The sequence below is a fragment of the Syzygium oleosum genome, unplaced genomic scaffold (assembly GCF_021117445.2).
Source record: "Syzygium oleosum isolate NSW1041296 unplaced genomic scaffold, Sole_v2.1 Sole_v2.02, whole genome shotgun sequence".
NCBI lineage: Eukaryota > Viridiplantae > Streptophyta > Magnoliopsida > Myrtales > Myrtaceae > Syzygium > Syzygium oleosum.
Genome location: NW_026607486.1, coordinates 16,148,054 through 16,174,099, shown reverse-complemented (window position 1 = coordinate 16,174,099; position 26,046 = coordinate 16,148,054). Strand labels below are relative to the sequence as shown.

Sequence of the window (26,046 nt, the reverse complement as noted above, 5' to 3'; positions counted from 1 at the left end):
CAGAAGACACTAAGGTGATTACTGCAGTTTTCCTTCGCCTTCCTCGCCTTTAATAACTGGGAAATAGAATCTTGTTTGACTGGTGGCGACCGGTGGCGAGTTGACACGCGTGTGGAATAAAGTTTGGTCACTGAAAGTTTCACTTTTTTTAGCTCATGTGGGCTTAATTTAAATCGCGAATTGACCACCATTCTCCACCACTGGGCTCCATTATTATCTGAAACTTTAGCTTGCATTAGCCTTTGGAATAAGGCTGGTGGTATTCCAATGGACTTCTATTCGCGGATGGTGCATGGCCAAATCATATCATCATATATACCTCAAGGAGAACTTTTCCTTCCATCATCATGCAAATGGGAGGAAGGAGGGAGAGGGAAGAGAGGCGAGGGAGGTTCAATGGGGAAGCACTAGGATAAAAAAGGAAAAAGGGAGAAATTTTTTAGGGGTGCGCATCGGGAAACGGAAATCCCGAGTCAGAAAGCAATAATAAAGGGGGCCTGGCCTCGTAAATTTTTTAAGTGTTATTCAAGAAACGAAGCCGTACTGATGCGCGATCCTGTTGTTAAAGATACAGCCAGAAGATTTCGTTTTTTCTGCTTCTTGGGCTCCTCTGATTCTGTTCTTTCTCTGCTTTCTTTCTTCTCGAACATGATTTCGTGATTTCACCCCATACCCGTTTTCTCTCTCTGTCCCTGCTCGTGTCTCTGTTGTTAGAGCGCGAGAGAGAGAGAGAGAGAGAGAGAGAGAGTGACACTGTAGAGCGAAAGAAACATGCAGAGCTTCAAAGCAGCTCCAACGAACACCGACATATATTGCCAAGCTTCCTTCTTTCTCAGGTTCTGCCATCTCCCTTCGTCTCTCTCTTCTTTTTCGGCTGAATTCGAGCGATGGTCGCTTTTCGAAGGTTTTGGGTTTTGGGAGGTGATACGTTAGTGAATGCAAGTGTGTCTCTCTGTTTTTTTTCGAGGGATGAAACAGAGGTGACGATGTGATGAGCCGGAACCAGACCCGGTTCGCGGATTTCGGCGAGCTCCAACAGTCCGTTGCTGCATTTCATCATGAAGATACTGTTGATTTAAGCCCAAGTATTCTCTCTCTCTCTCTCTCTCTGTTTTTGGGAAATTCATATGTTCGTTGAGGGTTTCTTTTTAAAATGCAGTAGCTTGGCCTTTTGGTCTCTTTCTTGGCTGGCTTTCTGTTGCTCTAACCGATTCCTAATATTAAATACACGTAGGTTCTGCCTTCAGCCTTAAACCGAACAACAGCATCGCTTTTGTTGCAAACAATCTGAGCTATGGAGGCTTGAACACGGTGCCTCCTAAACTCCACCCACCTCTTCTCTCTCTCTCTCTCTGTGATATGCAACTTTTAGGCATTGTGAAGAAGAACGAGCTCTGAGCTTGTTGTGATTTTTTGCACAGTGCATGAGCTCTTCGGGAGTAGTGACAGTGTCTTCAGGAGGAGGAGGAGGAGGAGGAGGAGGAGGGTGTGTGGAAATGGGTGAGATTTATGAGAAAGGAGGAGGAAACGGTGGGTCATTAGGGAATGTGCAGGGAATTGAGAACTGGGCTGACTCGGGCATGGCAGCTCCAGACAACAGCCAACAGACTGATACATCTACAGATGTTGACACTGATGACAAACGCCATGTAAACAATGTTTCTCCGCTTATTCTCTTGCAAGTTTTGCTATCTTATGATCCTTTCTTTTTGTCTGTTTTTCAAGTTATGACGGCAGATGGGTGTAGTTTTGGCTTATCCCCTGATCAACTTGGGTACACGAAATGTATCAATTTTCATGGGGAGTTGTAAACATATTAAAGCGGAAGAGGTTTCAATGTTCTTGAGATAATGCTTGTCTGCATATTTATGTGTGCAGTTGTATAGGGTTCAGCGAGGAGCGCTCGTGGCTGTTGACTCTGCGGATCAACCTAAAATGAGAATGAGTGATGTTAAGGTGGTCTCCGTTTTGTATGTTTTCACTGTGTTCTGGTTGCTAGAGCGGGTGCTATGTGTGGATTTAGAGTGTTAGTAAACCTCTCGTGCCTCTTTTGCTTCAGACGCTCCGCAGACTGGCCCAAAATAGAGAAGCTGCGAGGAAGAGTCGACTTAGAAAGAAGGTACTTTCATGGTTCTTTTATATTCGTGTCGTGATCGTGTCTCCATCAGCTCTCTATCTTCCAAATTGGAAGAGCAAAGTGTCAAGCAAATGATGGATAACTTAGATTTCAGTGGAATCTTTTTTGGTCGCAATTTTTCAGTGGAATTTGAATGGCCTTGCTGTGAGGGAGGGGAGGTTTTATTCACTACGTGTCCTTTTTTTTTTTTTTTTGGTCGAACCACTGTGTGTCCTTGTGCTTTCATCTTTTGGAAGCTTTGTTTATATAAAAACCACCAAGTGATTTTTGGCACCTACAAGCTTCTCCATCTTAGCATTTTTTCTTATCTGTAAAACCAATGTCTACTTTATTCGAAGGCTGATAATCTGTATAGTTTCAATATTCTATTATTCAATGTTTAAAAATTTCAATTTTTATAAGTATTCTGAACTTGGGTAGATGGTAGAATAGCTGCCGAGGTGTCAGCTCAAGTCAGAATTCTGAATGATCTGGGCATCTCTCTCTCAAAGAGGATTTCTAAGAACAGTATCACAACTTGATCTGTTTGTCGAGCTTTCGAATTTTAGGAATATGCATATAATTCATCTGATAGGGAACGTATTGGAAGTTTGGTACTAGGATTAATTTTGCCTTTTGATTTCTTGTAGGCATATGTTCTGCAACTGGAAAATAGTAGGCTCAGGCTTATGCAACTGGAACAGGAGCTTCAACGAGCCCGCCAGCAGGTGAGATGAGTTTCAATATTTGCACGTGAAAAGTTTATTCATTCTCAGCTTGTGAAGTTCAAGAACTCATTTTCTTTTTTCGGATTTTGTTTTCCATGCAGGGTATGTTAGTTGCTTCTGGAATTCCTGGGGATCTCAGTCATAACATGGCTGCCACTGGCAATGGTGAGGATGACAAGCAAAGGTTTTAGTCCCTTGTTTTTTGAGTTTCTTTCCCAGGGTTTAAGCTGCTGCGGTCCATCTATTTGGTGCAGTTCATGTCTGTCTCCACATGCACTTCTCTTTTCAGATCAGCGTGGTCTTTTCTGTCCATTTCTGATCAATAAACAGTTGCTAATTAATATTGAAAGATCAAAGTACTGCTATACATTTAACTCGAAGTATGTGTTCCTGTTGCCTGCATTGAGAAGTCGACTAACACTGGTCTTCTCATAGTATGGAAGAGATAATATTGGCTCCTGATAGTTATTCCGATTACTGGTAAATGACTCAATTGATGTTATGTAGTTAATACAAAAATGAAGAGAAAAGGAGAAATTTCTTTAGCTTAGGTTGAGCGAATTCCGGTGGTAAATGATGTCATCTGGCGCATCTGGAAATGGAAACATGTTGCAGATTTTGCCTGTGGACTATGCGTTCATCTATGCATATGGTTACCGGTCATGGTGGTTCTATTGGCTCATTTTGTGGGAAGTATTGCATGTTAGGGGATCTTCTTGTTTTTCTCATTACATTGACCTTACGGGATGCTCTCCGAAGAAGGATTTTACTGATGGGATTACTCGATATTTCAAATTGATTTACTTGAAAGTTTGACCAAGTGGTTTCTCACATTTTTAGTCTTGCAGGGGCCATGGCCTTTGACACCGACTATGCTCGGTGGCTTGATGAGCATCAACGGCTGATCAATGACCTAAGATCCGGAGTGAACTCCCAATTGAACGATAATGAACTCCAGATACTCGTGGATGCTGTGATGGTTCACTACGATGAGATATTCAGACTGAAGAACATAGGTGCAAAGGCTGATGTGTTCCACATACTCTCCGGCATGTGGAAGACGCCCACTGAGAGGTGTTTCATGTGGTTGGGCGGTTTCCGATCGTCTGAACTTCTCAAGGTGATCGATTTCTTTACAAGCTCCTCTGCCGTTGACTAAGATAGAAGGGTGTTCTGGGAATTAATCTTTTGCTGTCCGCATAATTTTGGACCTTCAGATACTCGGGAACCACCTTGAGCCTTTGACGGAACAACAGTTGATGGGCATATGTAATCTGCAGCAATCTTCGCAACAGGCTGAAGATGCTTTATCTCAGGGAATGGAAGCTCTGCAGCAATCTCTCGTGGAGACACTTTCTTCTACCACACTGAGTCCTACTGCTTCGGGAAATGTCGCAGAATACATGGGCCAAATGGCTATTGCGATGGGCAAATTGGCCACTCTTGAAAACTTCGTTCACCAGGTGCTACTTTAATCACAGAAGTCATGTCTTTCGAAACATCTGAAGTTTTGCTTATTGTATTTGATATTATCTATATCTTTTAGAAGAAAACCTTGCATATGCGAGGAAGATTTATTCGCGTGAAACTCATTTCTTTTTGTTCCTTCTCAAACAGGCTGACCTCTTGAGACAGCAAACGCTCCAACAGATGCATCGCATATTAACGACCCGTCAAGCAGCCCGCGCTCTTCTCGTTATCAACGACTACATCTCGCGTCTCCGAGCTCTAAGTTCGTTATGGTTAGCTCGTCCTAGGACCGAAAACATCTGTTCTGCTAAACTCTTCTGATCGTAATTATTAGTTTTGATTGAAATTAACGTTTCTAGTGGGGATCCACTTATGACCACTGACTGCAACTAAAGCGATCCGGGCCGCATTTATATGAAAGCTATATTAGTCGAAAAAAGTTCCACATGGTTTACGGCTTCGAGAATAATCTTGAGAAAAGAGAAGCACTGGAAGCACATTTTGCATTTGCACTCTTATCTCTTTAGGCAAAAGTAGGTGATTGGTTGTCAAATATCTCATGTTTCTTTCCCTTATCAACCATGTTCCAGAGTAAGAAAACAGCTTATTCCCTATTTATTAAACTGCCATAATAGTTGCCATGATATCTTTGCGGCGATCCGCGCGGATTGCCGCGGCGGCTCGAGTTCACTTGTTCTCTACTTGCTTCTTGGCCTTCTTCTTCTTCTTCTTGGCCCCTATTCCTGCATACCAAGGAAGAGAAATGATATCACAGCAGTCAGAGCAGGATCAAATGCTTGTGTCACGTTGAAGTTCCTATCTAGCCAGAGTAGAACCAATCAATCCATTTCCATCAGAAAAGGAAGAAGCGGCCTAGAGACACACCTCGATTATGCCCCCTTCCCGTTGCGGCAGCGCTCGGAATGAACACTCCCGTACCACTCGCGCTCCTCGGCGGGCTGAGCAGCCAAGCTGGTGGCGACAGCTCGACGTTCATGTTGATCATCCGCCAATCGAAACAGCTCACGGGAGGAGGCGGCGCAGCAGCGACCGGGCACGGGCCTTGATTCTTCGAGCCGGCTGGGTTGTCGTCCTCGTCCGAAGTCAGCTGCAGGATCTGTTGCCACAGCTCAGCATAGAGATCGACGTCGTCCTCCTCCCTCTTCTCCAAGCCGAGGAGATGTGGGGCGGGGTCCTTGGCCGCCGAGATGCCGGGATGATGGAAAAAAGGTGGGTAGTCCATGGAGCAAGATCACGAAACGAACGAACGGGTATCTATCTGGTCAGGTGAAGATGATGAACATACGCACACAGCGCACGCACGTATATATAGAGGCACAAGAGGTAGGGGGCACGAAATAGGTTGCCGTGTTTGGGGTCAATGATATTTGAATCCCACACAGGTCTGCAAGAGAAATGGGTCGGTGAAATGTCTCCAAATGGAAAGCAGTCCAAGGAATCTCGCCTGTTCTTTGGACATTAGTGCGCGTCCCTTTATTAAGCGTTGGCATTGAATTCGTGCTCACTTTGACTGGGTTGGCTAGTTAGGAAGAATCGATGGGATTGAGGGGCAACAACTTTTGATTCTCGAGTCCTGTCATTACACACGCGTAATCTGCTAGAATCACGACATGTTAATCTCGCGATAAAACGGCGCGTGCTTCGGGGCGAACGGACACGGCGCGTGTGTTTCGCGGCGTACAAGTTTTAAAGTACCGTTACCGAATCTAATACCCGACAATGCATATCGATCATCTAACTGTGAACACGTGCGCGCGGAACTATGTTCTTATGCCGGGGTTGGCGAACCTAATGATTGGAGCTCGGGTTTTGCTCTTTTACACATTTTGCATATTTGGATGAGACGATTAAACGGTAACCCAAAATCCAATTTGCTGCGAAGAAATGGTAATAGCTGGGGATGGAGCAATTGTTGTCAGGTCCATAAATGTTGTGATATGGTGGAGGGCTGTGTACAAGCAACGATGAGGTTGCGGTTTTGGTCGCTACGGTGAAGATTCTTGATGACGCTTCCCGGGGGACAGCGTGCGCTCACGAATGTTCAATCGATGCGAACGATGTCGGTGGCCCCAGAAGGAAGGAGAATAAGAAGGGAAAGATATCTTGAACCGTGAACCCTTCTGTTTGTCGCTTGCAAATGTTCATATTTCGTTTCTGAGGGGCTAATTTCCCGATTGATCTTGAACTTATCATATGGATGTCAATTCGATTTAAAGCCTTTCAATTTCGTCAATACAATCTTAAGACCCTTGCATGGAAATTCCAATATAATCCTTCAAAAGGCCGACATGGATCTCAATCATCATCAGCCGCGCTGGTATGAACAACCTTGTGTATTGCCACGTCAGCGATTTTAGGTGGCAATTGGCCGAAAGGACTACGTTGGGGGTTTCGTGCAAAATTTTAGGACTACATTTGCGAAATCGGAATATTTAAGATCGAATTGGCATCCGTACAATAGGTTAAGGGTAGTTTTTCTATGCTTTTGAACGCGGGCATACGATAAGGGTAAGCTTTGGGAAGGGAAACATTGAACTTTGACTCAATATGTGATGTGATTCCTAAACTATTAATTAGTTCAATGTGGTCTTTCAACTTTAGCCCAATGTGCAATGCTGTCTCTTTTAACTTTTGGAAAGATAATATTGAGTATTTTCATATAGTTCGGGGACTAACTTGAACTTGAACTAAAAGTGTAGGGGCTATATGAATAAATTAAGAGTTTAGATATTACATTGTACATTAGGCCAAAGTTCAAGGATCATAATTAAAAATTCAGAGATCACATTATATATTAAGTTAAGATTTATAGATTATTTGTGTCATTATCCCTTTTGGGAAAGCAATTCAGAGGGCGTCGGAAGCCACGGAGACCTTTGGGCTAAAATGAAGGGGTGTTTTGGTAAATGCTGGTGCAGAGCTCGAAAGTCAAAGCTAATCTCCTACTGTTTACTCACTTTTTTTTAATTAGTGTCCCCGTAAGAAGAATTTAATTCTTATGATCAATCATAAATTACACGAGTAACTATTTTTTTTTTTAATTTTTTTTATAAGATGAAGTTCTTAAGTGACGTACCGATGCGATAATTATTTTTTATTGCGTCTTTAGAAAAAAAATAAAAATAAAGTAAACTTCAAATACTTCGGTAACTAAGGGCCCGTTTGGTAACGTGCCAAATAGTGAAAATTTCTGTTCTTTTGTTCCCAGAAATAGTTTGGGAACAGAAATGCGTTTGGTAAACTTTTTGTTCCTCGGCACATTTTTGCAAAAATTTGTGCCGAGAAACGGTTTTGGAAGAGAAACAAGAAGTAAAAAAAAGTTGCTTTTTGTTTCTCGGCACAATTTTGAGAATCAGTTTTTTTTTTCTTTTTCTTTTTTTTCTTTTCTTATTTTGTGGTGTTGTTCTTGGCTGAGCCGGCCGCCGGCCACAGCCCAGGGCCGGCGAGGGCGTCACGGCCCTCGCCCGCCGCCGGCGGAGGCGAGGGTCGCCCTCGCCGGCGAGGGCGAGGGCCGGACCCTCGCCGCCCGGGCGAGGCGGCCTCGCCCGAGATCGAGCGAGGCCGAGCCTCGCCGTCGGTTGCGACGGCGAGGTCGGCCTCGCCCAGAGACGGCGAGGGTCCAGCCCTCGCCCTCGCCCTCGCCGGCGAGGGCGACCTTCGCCTCCGCCGGCGGCCGGCGAGGTCCATGACGCCCTCGCCGGCCATGGCCAAAGAAGAATGTAAAAAGAAAAAAAAAATTTAAACAATTCAAAATATTATTAAAATATTATTTAGGAACAGAAATTTTGTGTAGTTACCAAACGCATTTCTGTTCTTTTCTACTCTAGGAATAGAAATTTTGGACATTTATCAAACGCCTTCAAATACTCAGAAATTGTTTCCGGGCACAGAATAAAAAAAAATCATTTCTGTTCAGAAATAGCGCCCGGGCACAGAATGGTATTCATGCGCACCCTAAGGGCCCGTTTGGTAACGTGCCAAATAGTGAAAATTTCTGTTCTTTTGTTCCCAGAAATAGTTTGGGAACAGAAATGCGTTTGGTAAACTTTTTGTTCCTCGGCACATTTTTGCAAAAATTTGTGCCGAGAAACAGTTTTGGAAGAGAAACAAGAAGTAAAAAAAAGTTGCTTCTTGTTTCTCGGCACAATTTTGAGAATCAGTTTTTTTTCTTTTTTTTCATTTCTTATTTTGTGTGTTGTTCTTCCTGGCTGAGCCGGCCACAGCCCAGGGCCGGCGAGGGCGTCACGGCCCTTCTTGGCGAGGGCGAGGGCGGACCCTCGCCGCTGGGCGAGGCGGCCTCGCCCGAGATCGAGCGAGGCCGAGCCTCGCCGTCCGTCGCGACGGCGAGGTCGGCCTCGCCCGCAGACGGCGAGGCTCGGCCTCGCCCGGATCCGGCGAGGCCGCCTCGCCCAGGCGGCGAGGGTCCAGCCCTCGCCCTCGCCGGCCCTGGGCTGTGGCCGGTCGCCGGCGACCGGCCATGGCCAAAGAAGAAAGTAGAAAAAAAAAATTAAACAATTCAAAATATTATTAAAATATTATTTGGGAACAGAAATTTTGTGTAGTTACCAAACGCATTTCTGTTCTTTTCTACTCTAGGAATAGAAATTTTGGACATTTATCAAACGCCTTTAAATACTCAGAAATTGTTTCCGGGCACAGAATAAAAAAAAATCATTTCTGTTCAGAAATAGCGCCCGGGCACATAATGGTATTCGTGCGCACCCTAAGGTGCATTGTTCTCTCTGTAAGAAACCAAGCTACCGTTCATTAGATCCCAACCTCAGATCTGCTGCCGCCAATGCCTCGAATGTTAGATCCCAACGTCGGATCCGAGGTCCCAAAGCCTTTGGGCCACTTTAGGCTTGAGGGGGCTATCCGTGCAATGGGTTGTCACCTCTGCTGTCGCGACGATCGCATGCGTGATGATGGCGACGGCGACGGGATGTGATGGTGGGCATGTCGGCATGGGGCCGAGGCAGATGCGACGGTGGCGGAGGGTGGGGGGAGGGAGGGGGGGAAAGCGGGCGCCTGGCGGAGATGAGGAAGAGAAGGCATGTTAGAAGTTTTTAGGTCTCGGGTTATTTCCTCGTTAAGACTACAATTATTTTGGTTAACTAGGGTATCTACGTGGATCAGATCATATGTCGCATATTAGGCGAAACAAATGGTTTCATATGCTTAATACATCTCTTCATTTCCATGCGACCGTGTATTTGGCTAATGATACCATTTGATTGTTTGCAGAAAGAACATTATTTATGAACGGGCTATGTGATTAGGCTCCACTGCATGGAGACAGCGCCAACAGCAAGCAACACATAGATTTGCCCTAGCTTTCCGAACATCTGATCAAACGAAAGCAAAATCGATACTGCTCGAGTACATCTGCATCGTCATCTAAGAGCTTCATCTTCCATGTTGCAGATCAGATGTTGGGCGCGGATCCCACTTACCCCATCGTTTGATTATTCTACGGCCAAACTTGAATTTGCAGAAAGTAGATTCATATCACACAACCTTGGTCTGTATTCTACAGTTCATTCCATGGACCTTGATCCTCCTTCGATCATGATTTGACTGGACAACCTCATCTCTCGTTTAGACCTCCAAGTAGTCATCGACGCCAAGTACTTGCTGTTCTCGCTCTGATCCACCTGCCTGTAAATTCTTTTCCTCCCATAGTTTGCGCTCTGATCTGCAATCACACCTGCCATTCACAATATCAATCTATATCCTCACAAGATCACCCAAAAATATCAGAAGAGATCGATGAAAACTTGAGGAAGACAAAGTTAAGTACACTCCCAAGAGCAAGAAACCACGACAAATCGCTCAATCTTACCTGACGCATGCCGTGTTCTTGATTTGACGATGTTAGGAATGAAAACACCGGTTCCGTTGCTCTTTTGCCATGAGCTCGAAATGCAATCCGGTACGGAAGAATTGGTGCTCTTCTTCTCCCACGAATTAAAATGGCCCAAACCCTTCGCACAAGCCAAAGAATTAGCCTTCATTGCATCATTATAAGCTCTAGCGACGTTGCCCCGATGCTTGGTTTCGAGAAAACCACCGTCCTCATCTTCCTCGGCCGTTAATTCTAGGATCTGCCTCTCGAGCTCGGCATAGTAAACATCGTCGTCCTCACTTCGATCAAGGTCGAAAGTGGCCATGCTGGATTGAAGAGAAGTGTGGTGGAAGACCATTTTTCCTTCGTATCTCGAATCTAATTCAGATTGGTGGAGATGGGAAAAGATATGGGCTGCTTATTTTTGTTGAGAAATTTAGATGGAGGATATATAGAGGGAGTTGTTGAAGAAGGTACAGTGTTTGAGGTCAACCAAACACACATTAGATTAACATAAGCAGCAACTAATTAGGTGAACTCGAACCAATATAGATCCAAGTCCGAAGAATATTTTCCACTTTGTTGTAGGTTAATGCATGTCTCGCGTACTTCGGTGTCCCATTTAGTAGTTAGTCGTCCATTGACTGCTCTTTTTCTCACTTATATAATTCAATAGGATAATCGATCGCGACGTGCTAATGCACATACCCAGGAGAAAACCAGAAGTTTTAGGGGCTGGAAATGCAGAGTTAACAAAGACAAAAGGAGAACATAAGCACAAAATATGCTCGCGAGTTGTCGCTTTCGAAGGATAAGAAGAAAGCTCTCTTGAAACGTCAGTGCTGTCAACCAAACCATGTTGATGTTTGCGTATCTGGCTGCGTCGCCATCTTTGACAATAGCAGCAACAGTGATGATAATGACGTGATAATAATAATAGTAAAAAAAGCCCACACAAATCGTGACATCTGTTATCGTTTTCGGCAGAAAAGATAGGTTAACGTTAGTTAAGAGCATCAGTATTGCAGGTGTACCACCGCAACTGTAAAGCCAAGAAAGACTATGTTATGGTCCATTCGAACTTCGAAGAAAAACATAGAAATACCTAAGCTAGTCAACATACGGTTTATCGGCCAACATCATGTGCTGTTCCTCTTTCATTTGTTAATTCTTTTTTTAAGTTGCAATGATCAATTAACTTCGATGTATTATCCATTTGCATGTCTATGTCGCACGTATCCCGTTAACTACAACTAATAGAATCGATAATGAAGATTAATTTGCTAAGTACTTTGGATTGGAATATGTTTTCGCCAAGTGCCCCGCTTATGTACGCACAGCTGATTAAATAAATATAATTAGTTTACTAGACTTTTCCCCACTGCATTTCCCAGTATTTGACTCGTCAAACGAGTGGGTCGGGTTGGAAATGGATTGACTTAAATTGACCAATTTAACTCGTTTGGATATATTTCTATGCAATATAAACCTAATGACTCATAGCCGATTTTTTTTTTGGTCGAAACTCATACCAACTTGACTAATTGTTAATTATGAACCCATTTAACACACATATTATTTTTTGCTTTACCATTGTAATTCCATTTATGACTTATTTACTGAATATAACTGACCTATATAACAACTCAACCCATTAAATATGGGTTAAGAAATGAATTTATGATCCATTTTGATAGGTCTACCTAATATTTGGGCAAATATGAACGAAAGAACTGTCAATGTGTCACCCCCTTTCAAATCTTAGCCTATTGAGAATATCACACCCAATAAAGATATGTCTGTCAGGGGATGGTGACCCAAACGATCTCGGTAGTAATAAAGCATTGAGAAATTTTTTTTAACAGCATCACCGTTGCTCTTTAAGATAATACTCTTCGGAAACGTTAGCCCTTATACTTTGGTCGTGTTTGTTTGGACGATTCTAAAAGTAAAAGGCGGTTCTTTTTTCCATTGTAATTTAGAATATTGTTCAAATTAGAAAAAATAATATAAAGAATTATACATGAATTTACGTGACAACATATATATACTGTGAAACTTCATGGTGGTTCGGGTTAAAAAATTAATACGCTTCCGTTACAAGATTTAAGCGAAGAAATAAAAAGTAGAAGTCCATACGGGTACGCCCTTGACCATCATGTACCTCATGACCTTGCCCCGTTGTCCTTTATTTTGTAGTTTCCTTGTTCTATTTTTTTTTATTGAAATAAAGCCGCCGAGTTCTGAACTTTTTTCCAAATGTGCAATTAGACGATTAAATCCATAAATTATACATTAATTTGTTCAAAATTTGTCATTTGTCTGTTAGAAAAACATACTAAAATGCTTTTGTGGCTATTAAGTGGGGGATTAGTGCCGCGCTGGCTCCCGTGTGGCTGCCACATTGCTCTTACACACTAATTGAATTCTTGCCCAAAAAAAATTAAAATGAGCAAAAGTTAAATTTTCTTCATAAAGGAAAATGGGGAAAATAAAAATAACAGAACGAATTCGATTTGGACCGTCGACAGTGTCCCAAAATGCGATTTTTGGAAACCCAAAATCTTGGCCATCTGAAATTTTCGGGGAAAGCTTCATGCTTGGAGATGGACCAACGTATGAATTTTTGCCTTGACCTTATTTTATTCCAGTTGGGAGAATGATTGAGTTGAATTGGGGGAATTGGGAGAGTTGAGATTTGTTGTAAATTAGAGAAAAATGTAATATTGTGTACATTACCGGAACAAGAGTACAAGACCCCTATATACAGGGAGGGAAAACAATTAGAATTAATTACAAGTAAGGTTAACCACAATTAACATAATACTAAATTGTACTTCTAAATATCTTTCTAAGACCCCCTCAAACTCAAGGTGACTTAAAGGAAGTCAACTGGAGTTTGGAGGAAAGATCCAGCAAACGCTTAGATGGATGTGTGTTGGTGAAAATATACGTAGTTTGATAAGCAGATGTAGTGGATACAAATCAAACAATGCCACAAAATCAGATGAAACAATTTATTTCAATGTTCTCGATGCGTTCATAAAAAAATCATTATGTGCTATCTGGATAGCACTACAATTGTTGCAATTGATGACTGTACCGCTATAATGACACACTCCCATATCTTCTACTTCTAGTAGCCATCACAACCATAATAATTCTGATATCGTATCAGCAAGAGCTCGATTTTCTACTTTCGTACTAAAGCAAGTGACAATAGTCTTTTTTTTGCTACGCCATAAGATAAGTGAGTTGCCCAAAAAGAAATAGTAGCCCGCAGTGAGCGACGATCTTGATAGTCACCAGTGTAGTTAGCATTTAAATACTTGAGAAAGATAATAACCATAGAAATATGAACTAACCTCCAAACCTAAAAAGTAGCCGAGTCATCCAAGATTTTTCATTTGAAACTGTTAATTGAGATAGTGTTGGAGTTTTAAAATGCCAGTACAATAATCACCAGTAATAACCATATCGTTCACATATTAGAGCAGCATAATGGACCTACAAGATGAGTGTTTAATAAAAAGAGCATGGTCCTAGGGACAAGATTCAAGACCAATGGATTCTATTGTTGAGCTAAACTTGGAATACCATGCATGGGGAGCCTATTTCATTCCATAAAGCGCTCGATGTAATTGATACATATACGCTCCGTCAAGGTTTCATTAGAGAATTTTCAGTCAAACAACGTCTTTTTTATTTCACTTAAGCAACGTGGATACCATGTCAACGTTGTTTGCTTTCTAGCGTTCATGTAGGTAGATTTTTAACGATTCTCAATGACAATTTTGACGGAGGGTGAATGTGTTACACAGGTATAAGTCTGGGAATTTTTGTGTCACTGAAAAAAGTTTAGGGTAAATGTGTCATAGTGGGCATAGTTTAGGGTTTTTGGTAGTTCTTTCCCCAAGAAAAAGTAATAGATTGAGAGCCGCCTGAAAAAGAAAATTTTTGAGTTGTTTTTGGAGTTGCGGAAATAAGTGAGGGTAGTTATTCTTTGAGTGAAGCAAGATGGGTGTGTGCGTTGTAGCCTTGTAGGTAGAACTTAATTGTTCAATTTTTCTTACTATTTTATTGATAGTAGTTTTGGAAGGAATAAACAGTGAGTTAATTGAGTGTTTTGCCTTAATATACAGACCATATAAATTAGATCATCTGGTTAGCTTGTGGACCTTCGGCTTTTTGGGCCTTTTGGCGAGTTGGTGGACTTCTCTGGACCGATTGATGCAGTAAGTCATCGAGAAAAATAATACCCAAAAAAGAAAATTTGCATAGGAAGGTCCGACGCCATCTCTAAAAGCATTTGTAAGCGTTCATATCTGCAAAGTCTAAGGTTAATTTTGAGCTAAGATTGATTATTGACATTAGGGTTGACTTTGTCTTCTACAGTGATGCCGGTTAAGTAAGAACAATGACATTGTCTTGTCTAATTTACATTTTTTAGGAGAAATTCTTAATGAAACGATTGGCTCGAATTAGGTGTCATTTGGATGATTATTTTCATTTCCATTATAAACGATGGCATCATCTTGTCTAAAATTTTTTTAGTTTAACTAAAAGTTTCTTGATTAAGAACAATGTTTGTTTACACCTAATAATATATGTTTATTTAACATAATTTAACAAAGCAGTGTTGGTCATGTCTTATAGCTTTTTTATCTTTATTTAATCGCTCTGTTATACTTTTCAATGATAGAATGAGTACAAGAAACACATTTTAAATTAATATTCAATATTTTTTTTTGTTCAGAATTTAATATTCAATATTAAAAATGCAATGAATATACGATACACTATTCATCATGTACATATTTGGACAAGAAAAAAAGGAAAAAAAAACTAAAGGAAATAGTATAGTAGTATGAACTTTAGTGTGACACATATTAAAACCTACATAGATACATATACTTTGGTAATTGCGTAAATTAATTAATTACAAGACGAGCTTTAGATATATAAAAAAAATTCAACTTTGAATTAACTTTTTGGTTATTCTGAGTGATCTTGAAATAGTTTTGAGAAATCTCGCTCAATTTTTGGTGAGAAGAAAAAGAAAACGCACGTTCTCTAAAAAAGAAGAGATTTGCCATGCATCGTTGCCAACATTTCCTTCCATTAATTTAAATAAGACATGGATAGAATCATTCTTTTACTTTCGAAATAACCGGTTTCGTGTTTTTTCGTGGAAAAATATATAAAAAAAAAGTGTCAACACATTTTCTTTTGGTTGGAATTGTCAATATAAATACGTTAACAAAATGGCCGCATGGAGTAGCTCCAATCGTTGACCACATACCGAGAGTGGGCTTTAGCCTTTAGAAAAAGTCAAAGTCTACCCCATCATTCGTCATATGCCAAAGTCAACTCCAGCTAGAGCGGCGAGGACAAACATAGAGAAAATAAACGGCTGACACAATATCTTAATCAGACCATATTCTATCATTCTAATTTAATTACACTCGAAGCAAGCTCAGCAACGTGTCCTTGAGCCTGCCGAAAATAGGACCCCGAAGTCAACAATAGAAGCAAGACAATATAACATTCACATAACATGCTTATAACTTCTCTTCTTTTTTATTCTTTTTTTAAATAAATATATAAAATCTCCATTTATTTAGTTTGGAAATCGAGGACGTGCATCGTTATAATTAATTAAAGATAATATGAGTTTGATTCCATGTTATCGCGCTTTCTTAGATCTCACTTGATGTACGGTGACGGGAGATTTGCTTGACAGGACGAAATGTGCACATCAAATTGGATTCCTCTAGGTAATTCGTGAATGGAAAAGACATTGCAACAAGACCTCCTTATATAAATGCTTTTGAAAGGAAAAGAATATAGGGGGGAGGAGACTTTGAAGAGAGAGAGAGAGAGGAAAAATGGCCAGACTCCCATCTGAAGCACCTCCTCCTCCTCCCTCACCTGGCCACCATGTCCCAAGCCAAAACCATCCTTATCCACTGCCGCCACCGTCGTCGCCACAGCCTCCGCCGGCGGCATTGCAAGTGCCGTATGCACCGCCATCGCCGGACACCGTCCACCAGACTGGCCACCAGGAGGTGAATGTGCCCACATTCACCCCGCCCCAGCAAGGCAATGCTAATATCGGAGCAGCCATGGCCTATCCTCAGTTCAACCAGCCACAAGCAAACAAAATCGGCGGCAATTTTGCGGCCGTGCAATATCATCACGATCAGTTCCGGCAACAAACGAGCCACGTGGTGGCTCCGCAGAGTTACAATTTTGCTCCTGCTTCGGTGTATCCCTCCTCAGCAATGGCCCAAAATGTCGCTCCAGCAAGTGCAGCATCCCCCTACGGGAATAATGCTCCTAACAATATGATCAATCTTAATAACGGGTCTGCGAATAATTACATGAACATGGAGCAGTGGACCACCGGCCTCTTTGACTGCATGCAAGATTCCTCCAACGGTATGTTGTTCTTGCGTTTTTTCTCTTGAAACATGAAAGCCAAAGTCTTGATCTGTTCACTTTTATAGATTCAACCTTTGAAGAAGTAAAGAGTTTTCATTTGCGTTCTGTCCGTGTTTAGGGCGAAGGAAAGCGAGAGAGTATGTTTACTCAGAATCCAGTTCTTGTTTCTTTTTTCTTTTGGGTTACATAATTATAGCAAGTGTTCCTTAACTCAGTGTAGAACTCTAGACTTTCCATTCTCTATATCTAGTTCAAATATTTTATTTCGCAGCCTTCATCACGGCACTGTTTCCATGCATAACTTTCGGGCAGATCGCAGATGTGCTCGACAATGGCCACACGAGTAAGCTTACTGGTTTACAAAGTATATGCCATTCGTTACTTATAATAAGCTCTAAACCAGAGGTTGTCGGCTCTTCTGATTTGTTGACATGAAAATGCAGCTTGCATCATCAGCGGAATCATCTATGCCTTCTCGCATTGTATATTGTCGCGGCCATACCGCGCGAAACTGAGGTGGAGATTCCGGTTGCCAGAGATCCCAACCTCGGATTACATCGTCCATTCATTGTTTGAGCCTTGTGCTCTCTGTCAAGAATACCGCGAGCTTCAAAAACCGCGGCATTGACCCTGTGCTCGGTATGTAGCACTGTAATGGTGAACTTAATTATTGCAGACATATTTAGTTCAACTGTTACGCAATGCTTAGATTTTTTTGTAAAATCTTTAGGATATATATGGCATTCAGGGTAATGAGTAATCATATATTGCTGGGTTCATGGCAGGATATCATGGTAATCTAGAGAAACTCCAAAACCAACAAGGTGGTTCTACGACGATGATGCCGCCCAAGAACCAGGCGATGACCACCTAATTAGGAGTTTTCGTGGATTGAAGGTCTTGTATACAAATTTATCATGTCCAAGGCAATCTGCTCCGGTTCTTGTGCTAATCGTTCCAGCTTTTTTTTTTTTTTTTCGGTTATTCAGAAATTTATGCAGAAACAAACCAGAAATAAGGGAGCAATCCTGCTCCATGCTCATGAGTTACACAAGTTATCATTCCATAGTTTGATTGTGTTTGAAACAATCTATAATTTAGTCTGTGAAAAGTTGAAAACCAGCTGATGCTTTATTGAGAAGCACGAATCAGTCAGATTGTTGCTTAGTTTGACTCGGGCTGAGTCAAGCTCATGATAGAATTGAACACCGTGAAGGGCGCCTTTAGTTCTGCCAATTGTATTGTATGGGACCATGGGAATATAGCTTAATGTAGTTAAACTTGAAATTAATTGCAGGACGTAATATCACGATGGTTGAGATGGCTCTCCATTTCCTAGGGCCCAGCAGCCCAAACTAGTTTTGGATTATCAGCTCTAATTTGAATTAATTATCAACTTATAATTGTTTTGTTTTTAAATTTACCAACTTTCCTTCAAAGTTGTCAGTTTTTAGTTGGGGATATAAACCTATTGTGATTGTGCCAATTCAGTTATAAAACTTTTCTTTGCCAATTATGTTCTAAATCTTTTGTATTTATGCCAATTCAGTCCATCCGGCTAATTTTGATTGGAAATTACTGACATAGACGCCGGCGTTTCTACGTGGCCCAGACATGGACATATTTTAAATAATATTTTGAAATCTTTTTGAAATTTTTTGTTTTTTTATATTTCTTTTCTTTCTCTTTTCATTTGCATTCTTAGTAACACCTTCAGTTAACCAACTTTTTTAGAAATTACCAAACTTAATTAGGATGTTTTACAAACTTTTCTCCAATTAAATTATTCACTAGTTTTGAGTAACCCACTCTCATTTGAGTTACTCAGCAAGTTTTTTTTTTTTTTTCCGGTTACCAACTTTTCTTTACCTTTGTTAACTATGCCTTAGTTTACAAACTCTTATCTGAGATTACTGACTTTAGTTCAGGTGATTTATCAATTTTCTCCTATTTAGTTATCATTTATTTTTAGACTATCAACTCTCGTTTGAGTTATAAAATTTTCAATTGTGTTACTTGATTGGAAAACGGTTGGTTAGTCACTCAAATAATAGTCGGTAAATTTAAGGCGTCAGTAAGAAAGGTAGATAAAATTTGGTAAAACAATAAGAGAAGTTGGTTGATGACCGATTCAAATTAGAGTTTGTAATGCAAAACCAGTTGGTATGTTAGAGTAGGTAAGTAACACGACTAAAAGTGGTAACTCAATAAAAAAAAAGTCAGTAAATTTTCTTAAAAATAAATAATTAAAGGTTAGTAAGTCAAACTTAGTTGACAACTTAATCGGAGAAAAATCGATAAGTCGTGCTCAAATAAAACTCCGTAGGAAGTCCATAACCTTTTTGAGTGATAAAATAAGAAACAAAATAAAGACAAAGAGAAGACACATAGCCCTACGATTGTAGCCAGATTGTTTTTGTAATTACCAAAAAATAATAATGAAAAACAACCCCACTCAAACAAATCAGGTCCCGCCACGTCAGTCAATGGCGGTTCTTCTTTTTTGCCTTCGCTGTTTTTTCTAGTTATATCCGCAAAGAGACACGATCCTTCGCAAGACACGTATATTGCTCCTCTCTACTTTCAAACTTTTCACGTTAAACTTTTCAGTTTAGGCACCGAACCATGTATAATCGCCATCCACAGGAGCAGGAGATGGATTCGCCGTCTCCCACACCATCGGCGCCGTCGGAACCGCCGACCCCACCTTCACCCTGTCGCCGGCGGATGTCGCACTATGGCGAATCGGCCGGCGATTATTTCGCCGATGGCACCGACCCATACATGGAGTTATATGAGATGAAGAAGGCGCGCGACGACCCGGAGGAAGAACCGGCCCCGATCAGTTCCGGCGGTGGCGGCGGGGGCGGCTTTTCCGCCAGTTCTTCAATATCTCCAGTCCCTTGGTCCACCGGTCTTTGCAACTGTTGCGACGACTTCAGCACTTGTACGTACTTATTCAACGCCAATAATCTGAAGTTTTGAACGCCTGCATTTGGTGTTCGTGAGTCAGTGAAACATTTCTTTACTTCAGAAGAGACTGCTATTTTTTTTTTCCGAACAAATCACGATAAATCTCACGTTAAGCAGTCAAATGCATTCTTCCCTTCCATTTTGCCCGAGGGCTGTAGTTTAATATATATGAATTCAAGCCGATTTTTCGAATTTGCATATGTCGGAAGTACATAAGCGGACTTTCAACTTTTTGGGGTACGTTACCGTCAAAATATAACTTGCATTTGATACCAATTATCATGCCTTTGTCTACAATACGGTCCATGGATGTGTCAAGGCAAGGAAGTAGCTTGTTTGCAATTGACGAGTGGATTAATACTATGCAAATTCAATGTCTGATGCAGGTTGCTTAACATGCTGGTGTCCGTGCATTACATTTGGGCGAATCGCAGAAATGGTCGATAGGGGGTCAACTTGTAAGTCCCCGAAAACACAGATTTTCCTTTTGCACTCTGCCTAAATATCATGTTTTGGTCACCCAAAGCTTTCTCTGGACAGTGACATCTATATGTTTGATTGATTTTGCTACAAAAAAATATCCTTCAAAATACGAATGGCATTCGTCGATGCGAACTTAATTAATACGCAGGCTGCGCTATGCATATTAAATAAAGCATTAAAAGGAAAGGGTGTGATTTGTAAGCTTTAAGATCATTATGGTAATATGTTGTAATCTAAATTAATATAATATATGTTCCTTGCAAATGGCATGCAGCATGCGGGGTGAGCAGCGCGCTGTATGCGCTGATAATGTGCGTGACGGGGTGTCCGTGCTTGTATTCGTGCTTCTATCGTTCGAAGTTGAGAGGGCAATACTTCTTGCAAGAGAGGCCGTGCACCGATTGCTGCGTCCACTGTTGCTGCGAGGAATGTGCCCTTTGCCAAGAATACAGACAGCTCAAGAGCCTTGGCTTTGATCCTTCCATAGGTCCTCTCTCTCTCGTTTTGATTATTGTAATTCATGCAAAAGATTTTGATGAAATCCATATTTCCACGAGCAACAGTTTTGGAGGAAAAATTGGTAGGTGTGTGAAGTGTGTACATTTTGATATATGGAACATGGCATGACGGTACTGCTCGTTTTGGAAATTTTAAATTTTGTTGTGAAAATGTAATGTTCTCGTACCTCCAAACTAATCCTGCGACGGGTTTGGAATCGAAACAGGTTGGCACGGTAACATGGAAAGGCAGAGACGGCTCGCTGCGACGCCTCCCAGCATGAAGAAGAGTATGAAGCGGTAAGACGACATGTTAGAAATATAGGGACCGAGAGTTGGCTTTGGATTATTTCGTGATCACGGTGCGTTAAGTTTTGTTTTGTGAAAAGATGACGAGTTTTGTTAATTGCTCGACCATCACAATTATCGGGAGCTATGTTTTTTTAATTAACAATGTTTTGGTTTCTTATTACGGTTTTAAAACGTATAAAAGATTATCGGATTCTTCAAATTTATAAAATAATCAATCCTAAAATTGTATGATTCAGTGGCAAAATTACAATGAAATACTTTTTGCCGATATAGGAAGTTACTTTCTTTTACATGAAATCTAATGTACAAAAATCACCTATTGAACAATCATTGTAACAAGGAAGCAATCATAACCATACCATATATTGGCTACGGCTTTAGGAGCTCGTTTCTTCACATTCTAACGTGGCTGCTTTTCAATGAAAAGCAACTGTGATTCATCAAGATGCCACTTGAGATCCACCAACCCTTTTGGGCAACATGAAGGTCCAAGGTCGAGGTCCTTCATGAGATAATTTTTTTGGTCCATTAATTCCCAAAATGGCTATGTATTTCTTACTCAAATGAGTATTCCAGATGCTGGGGCAAAGTCGCTCCTGCAAATTTAAGAAGACTTAAGTAAAACAAGTGTATTTCTATTATACGTCGTGTGGTTATGCACTCGACCAAAAAAAAAATGTGGTTATGCACACTAAGTACTTTCATCTACTCGTGGACCGGGAAGGCAGCGAATAAGAATCGGTAAAGGTCTAATCACGTGCTTGGATATGAATAAAGAGCAAAAACAAATTCTCTTTTTTAGAAGGACGTTTCCATGCATGTAGTATAAAGAATATGATGCCGCATCTTTAGTTCCTTTCTTTTTAACTAGTAATATACACAATAATCTTTGTCTTCCAACTGAAAAATCATCACTTAAACATAACCACATATCATAACCACACGAATCATATAAAACACGAGAGGCAATCCGAGGACTACACTGTGCCTAAGTTGTGTTTGCTTCATCAAGGATTAATTATCTCTGCACCTAGGTAACGAGCTTACTTCCTCCTCCATGATTATCTCAAGTGAGGTTCAATGACGTTTCTAATACATTAGGGTTGCTCATACTCGATATCATTTCAAGTTTTTCTTTCTACTATTCAGTTCTCTCCCGCAAACCTAAAAATCAAGTTACATATGCTGGTGAAAAATAAAAAAAGATATCTGCAAAACCTACAGTTACAAAAGATTAAGAATCCCATTACCTCGACTAGGAGTGGGGGATAGGTTTGGTTCCTTTTCTTCCCCGGGCGAAGACTCCATATCTTCTTGGGGATCAAGACCTTTTCACTATATGAAAGGGAAGGAAAAGTAAGGGTTTCGAACGGAGAAGATGGTGAACACGGGAGAGCGTTTTGGTGTGTAGGGTTTGTGAAGAGAGAGTCCGTATATATAGGCGTTGGAGGGCGATACGAACCTCCATCGCCGTGCATGCAAGTTCCCCCCGCCCCAAAAAAAGAGAGAACGGTGGTTAAGTCGCGGTGGTTGAGAGTCTGTGAGCGCGAGCGACCAGTCCGACGTAAGAATGCCTCAACCCCCGTTTTTATCAACTTACCCCAATTCCCGCCCGTCCCATAGACATTGTCCATACGATACAAGCACATACTCATCATCACATGGATGCATCTACATTGGATTCTGCAAAAAGGCATTTATATGTATGTATGTATGTATGACAGAGAGAGAGAGAGAGAGAGAGAGAGAGAGAGAGAGAGAGAGAGAGAGAGAGAGAGAGAGAGAGAGAGAGAGAGAGAGAGAGAGAGAGAGAGAGAGAGAGAGAGAGAGAGAGAGAGAGAGAGTCTTCAGTCGATACAATTTGGCCTTATTTGTCAACAAGTTTGGTGGCCAAATTTGTGCAGACTGGAGTGGAGTTGGAGTTTGCTTCCTACTTTCTACTAATTTGGCTACTTCTCCGAAAATACATGCAGAAATGGGATCCAAATATTTCGGTTGTGGCACTTTACCATGTACATTCTAGTATAGGCGTGCAATGCCACATTAATTAGACAAAAGGGGTGTTCATAACAAGTGTCATCAATTTTTATGATATCGACTATATAAAGTTCGGATTGAAAACTGTAATAATTTCTTAATTAGTCACTTTAACAAGTGATCAACGAATTGTTATCAAATAAATTAAACAACGTATAATTGAGATTTTTTTAAAGAAGTCATTGATATCCGCGTCTAGAAAAATCTAACAATAACCCAAAATTTGGCCATATCACCATGCTCTCATCACCACATACATATATGAGAAATTAGCCAACTGGTCACTGATCCTTGTGAGCAAACATCCCCCCCCCCCCCAAAAGAAGTTGAAAGTTGTCGACCTTAGGTCCGTTTGTTTGAAGTAAAATCATTTCTCAAAAATTATTTTTCGACTTGCCGGTATTTAGATAACGGAAAACTAGTCGATCTCCAAAAAACATTTTGCGTGAACTGCAAACAAAAAGCTTCTTTTATTAAAAAAAAAAGTTTTCAGTGAAACAAACGCACTCTTATATAAGAGGATAATAAATGTCGGATTTCTCACCTCCGGGTGGCCAAGATATAAGTTCACCATCCCTGTCCGGTTCGTCGTTGTCAACCTCTTAAAAGAGGATGGTAGGGAGGGAGGAAGGCGGAGAGAGAAAGGTGTTGAACTGGCAATAACCGGAGGTGAGTGGTTCTTGTGGCATATAAGTACGTCAATTTTCGACAAGATACATATCTGGCTTGTGTACATTATTAGTACATGCAAAATATGTCCGCGTATAAACATATGATTTGGAATATATGCACGTAACAGCCATTAAAATTAGGAAGATAATAAACAATTCAAGGGAATGGAGACGCAAATTTTTTCTGGATCTTCGTCCGCGGTTACCATCAAACTGATGCTCACACGGTTAACTCGTACGTATAATTAAAGAATCTTAGTTCCTTCTCATCGTCTTTTCTCTCTATCTCCGCCTAGCTTAGCTCATCCACTGCTGCTGTCGTCGGCCCCCCAAACCACCACCACCATCAGCAGCGCCTTTGCCCCTAACCCACCCCCCCCTCTCTCTCTCTCTCTCTCTCTCTCTCTCTCTCTGAGCGAGTCACACAAGAATGACGGTTTCCAAGACAACAATGGTGCTGTTGAACAGTAGGCAGGAAGAGAGAGAGAGAGATTGGGCCGATGTATTATGTTGTACGATCCAAGGGCATGAGTACAACCTGGGACCCTAGGGAACACTTACAAGTTCCACAAGCCGATTAAGTTTAAACCTTCGATCAGTGCATGTAGTCCTAACTCATAACAATTTTCCTTTTATTTGTGGGATTTGACCTTGTGACCTTTAGTTCCCGAGCTGGAAATTCTCCTGAACTCTAACCTACCACGCCAATCCAGGGGGTTATGATCGGGGGCAATACATTCAGGTCGATAGATCCCGTTTGGTACGACCTCCTATTGCTGATTGGTGACATTCATGAATTATTGACACATACCCTAACATAAGGAAAATGTGGTCCGAAAGAGACCACCAAAGTCCAAAAGAATTCGACCTTACGACCTCCAGTTCCAGAGCTGGAAATTCTCCCGGACTCTAACCAGCCACGTCAATCCAGAGGTTATGATTGGGGCAATACATTCACGACGATAGATCCCGTTAGCTATGACCTCTTGTTGCCTTATTGGTAACACTCATGAATGATCGACACATACCCTAACATAAGGAAAACATGGTCAGAAAGAGAACACCCAAGGCATTACATGAGAGGGGTTTCTGGTCCCCGCTTGGCTTTTCGGGCGTGATGGGTAAGTTCGCAGGTAACTCGAGAAGGCCACGTCCCAACAGAAGAGGAACTGTGATGAGTTCTGTTCCTGTATGGTGACCGATGAGAGGAGACGAGCATTGTGACCTTTCACTAGCTTTGTCGATCGAGCTTTGGATGAGGGAGAGAGGGGGTTGGGGCTTGTGATCTGAGGCACTGTCTTTTGCACATGTTTCCTCATATCTCTCTTTCAAACCCCACTGACCGACAAATCGAAAGCAATTTCACGTGAAAGGTGGGCAGCTCATGCACTGAACGACTTTCCATCGTCATAATTGTCCCTTTGCTTTCCCCCTTTTCCTTGCTCCATACGACCGTACACGTACTATTTTTGTAGTTTTGGAAGGGAAAAGGATGAAAAGTGAGTGGGAGAAGTCAGAATTAAGGAAATGAAGCTCCATCATGCAGTGATTAGATTGGCATTTACAGAAAAAAAAAACAATACCTTTGATAATGTTTTTCAATCCAAAAAGTTATGATTATAGTTTGCAATATATAATTAGTGAGGTTGATCATTGTTTTTTTTTGTAGATAAATAGTTATATTAACTATCCTAAATGCATATAAGGATATCATGATCATAAATCCTACTTTTCAAAATTAAGCTCTCTATAAATTAGAGTAATAATAACGGATTGAGCTTAGATTATGATTAGAGTACTTAGATTTGATTTGTTTTATATTATTAACCATAAGTTACATTTTTTTGGTTTAACATCTGACATGAACTAATAAGCCGTTATATAGATATATGATTAATGTAAATATTAATTATAATGAGTTCAACCCATTTTATCTATATCTTTGGTAGTTTATTTGTCTTCTTAAGATATGAAATCAATGATTTATGTGATTAGCTAATTTAACCTACTAATTGATTGCTTAAATTAACTATTGATAAAGTTTATATTTCGATTTCTAATCTATTATAAATGTGGAAAAATGAAATATAATTTATGTAATATAAAAACTAAGGGTGTGTTCGTTTAACTGATACAAGAAAATATGTTCCAGAATAATCATTTCCAAGGAAAATGGTTAGTTTTCATTTGTTTGGTGGTTTAGGAAAAGTGAATTCCTTATTGCTAGAAGGAGAAGTCGTTTTTCCCCAATCTAAACATGTTGTTTTTATTTTATGGAAAAGGTTTTTCGTAGATTGATTAGTTTTCTATCATCTAAACACTGAAAATTCAGAAAACAATATCTCAAAAGCAATTTTTCTTCAAACAAACGAACCTTAAAGCTTTCTCAATTGCATGAAATAGTTGTTCCTTAATAACCCCACAAGGAATGGTAATTCCTTCAATTCGG

The 26,046-nt window shown here is 40.8% G+C and overlaps 5 protein-coding genes across 5 annotated transcripts; 3 read left to right on the top strand and 2 right to left on the bottom strand.

Annotated features, from left to right (window-relative positions):
* The first annotated feature begins 337 nt into the window (after positions 1–337).
* LOC115677579 (transcription factor TGA2.3) lies at positions 338–4,761 on the top strand. Its single transcript, XM_030604248.2, has 11 exons — positions 338–836; positions 979–1,085; positions 1,235–1,311; positions 1,422–1,649; positions 1,879–1,956; positions 2,060–2,119; positions 2,767–2,844; positions 2,946–3,009; positions 3,693–3,964; positions 4,062–4,307; positions 4,462–4,761. The coding sequence occupies exons 1-11, from the start codon at positions 772–774 to the stop codon at positions 4,633–4,635; spliced, it is 1,449 nt and encodes a 482-aa protein (XP_030460108.1). The 5' UTR covers positions 338–771; the 3' UTR covers positions 4,636–4,761.
* Positions 4,762–4,909: 148 nt separating this feature from the next.
* On the bottom strand, positions 4,910–5,713 carry LOC130136138 (uncharacterized). The gene is made up of 2 exons (XM_056306221.1): positions 5,200–5,713; positions 4,910–5,057 (listed from the first exon to the last, which is right to left on the bottom strand). Exons 1-2 carry the CDS (start codon positions 5,555–5,557, stop codon positions 5,002–5,004), a joined length of 414 nt encoding a protein of 137 aa, XP_056162196.1. The 5' UTR covers positions 5,558–5,713; the 3' UTR covers positions 4,910–5,001.
* A 3,907-nt stretch (positions 5,714–9,620) lies between these two features.
* Positions 9,621–10,583, bottom strand: LOC115669935 (uncharacterized). The gene is made up of 2 exons (XM_030591121.2): positions 10,178–10,583; positions 9,621–10,030 (listed from the first exon to the last, which is right to left on the bottom strand). Exons 1-2 carry the CDS (start codon positions 10,536–10,538, stop codon positions 9,873–9,875), a joined length of 519 nt encoding a protein of 172 aa, XP_030446981.1. The 5' UTR covers positions 10,539–10,583; the 3' UTR covers positions 9,621–9,872.
* A 5,467-nt stretch (positions 10,584–16,050) lies between these two features.
* LOC115670297 (cell number regulator 1-like) lies at positions 16,051–17,252 on the top strand. Its single transcript, XM_030591541.2, has 3 exons — positions 16,051–16,621; positions 16,896–16,967; positions 17,068–17,252. The coding sequence occupies exons 1-3, from the start codon at positions 16,069–16,071 to the stop codon at positions 17,250–17,252; spliced, it is 810 nt and encodes a 269-aa protein (XP_030447401.1). The 5' UTR covers positions 16,051–16,068.
* Positions 17,253–19,970: 2,718 nt separating this feature from the next.
* On the top strand, positions 19,971–21,022 carry LOC115670314 (cell number regulator 2). The gene is made up of 3 exons (XM_030591564.2): positions 19,971–20,055; positions 20,355–20,567; positions 20,805–21,022. Exons 1-3 carry the CDS (start codon positions 19,971–19,973, stop codon positions 20,879–20,881), a joined length of 375 nt encoding a protein of 124 aa, XP_030447424.2. The 3' UTR covers positions 20,882–21,022.
* The last annotated feature ends 5,024 nt before the right edge of the window (positions 21,023–26,046 follow it).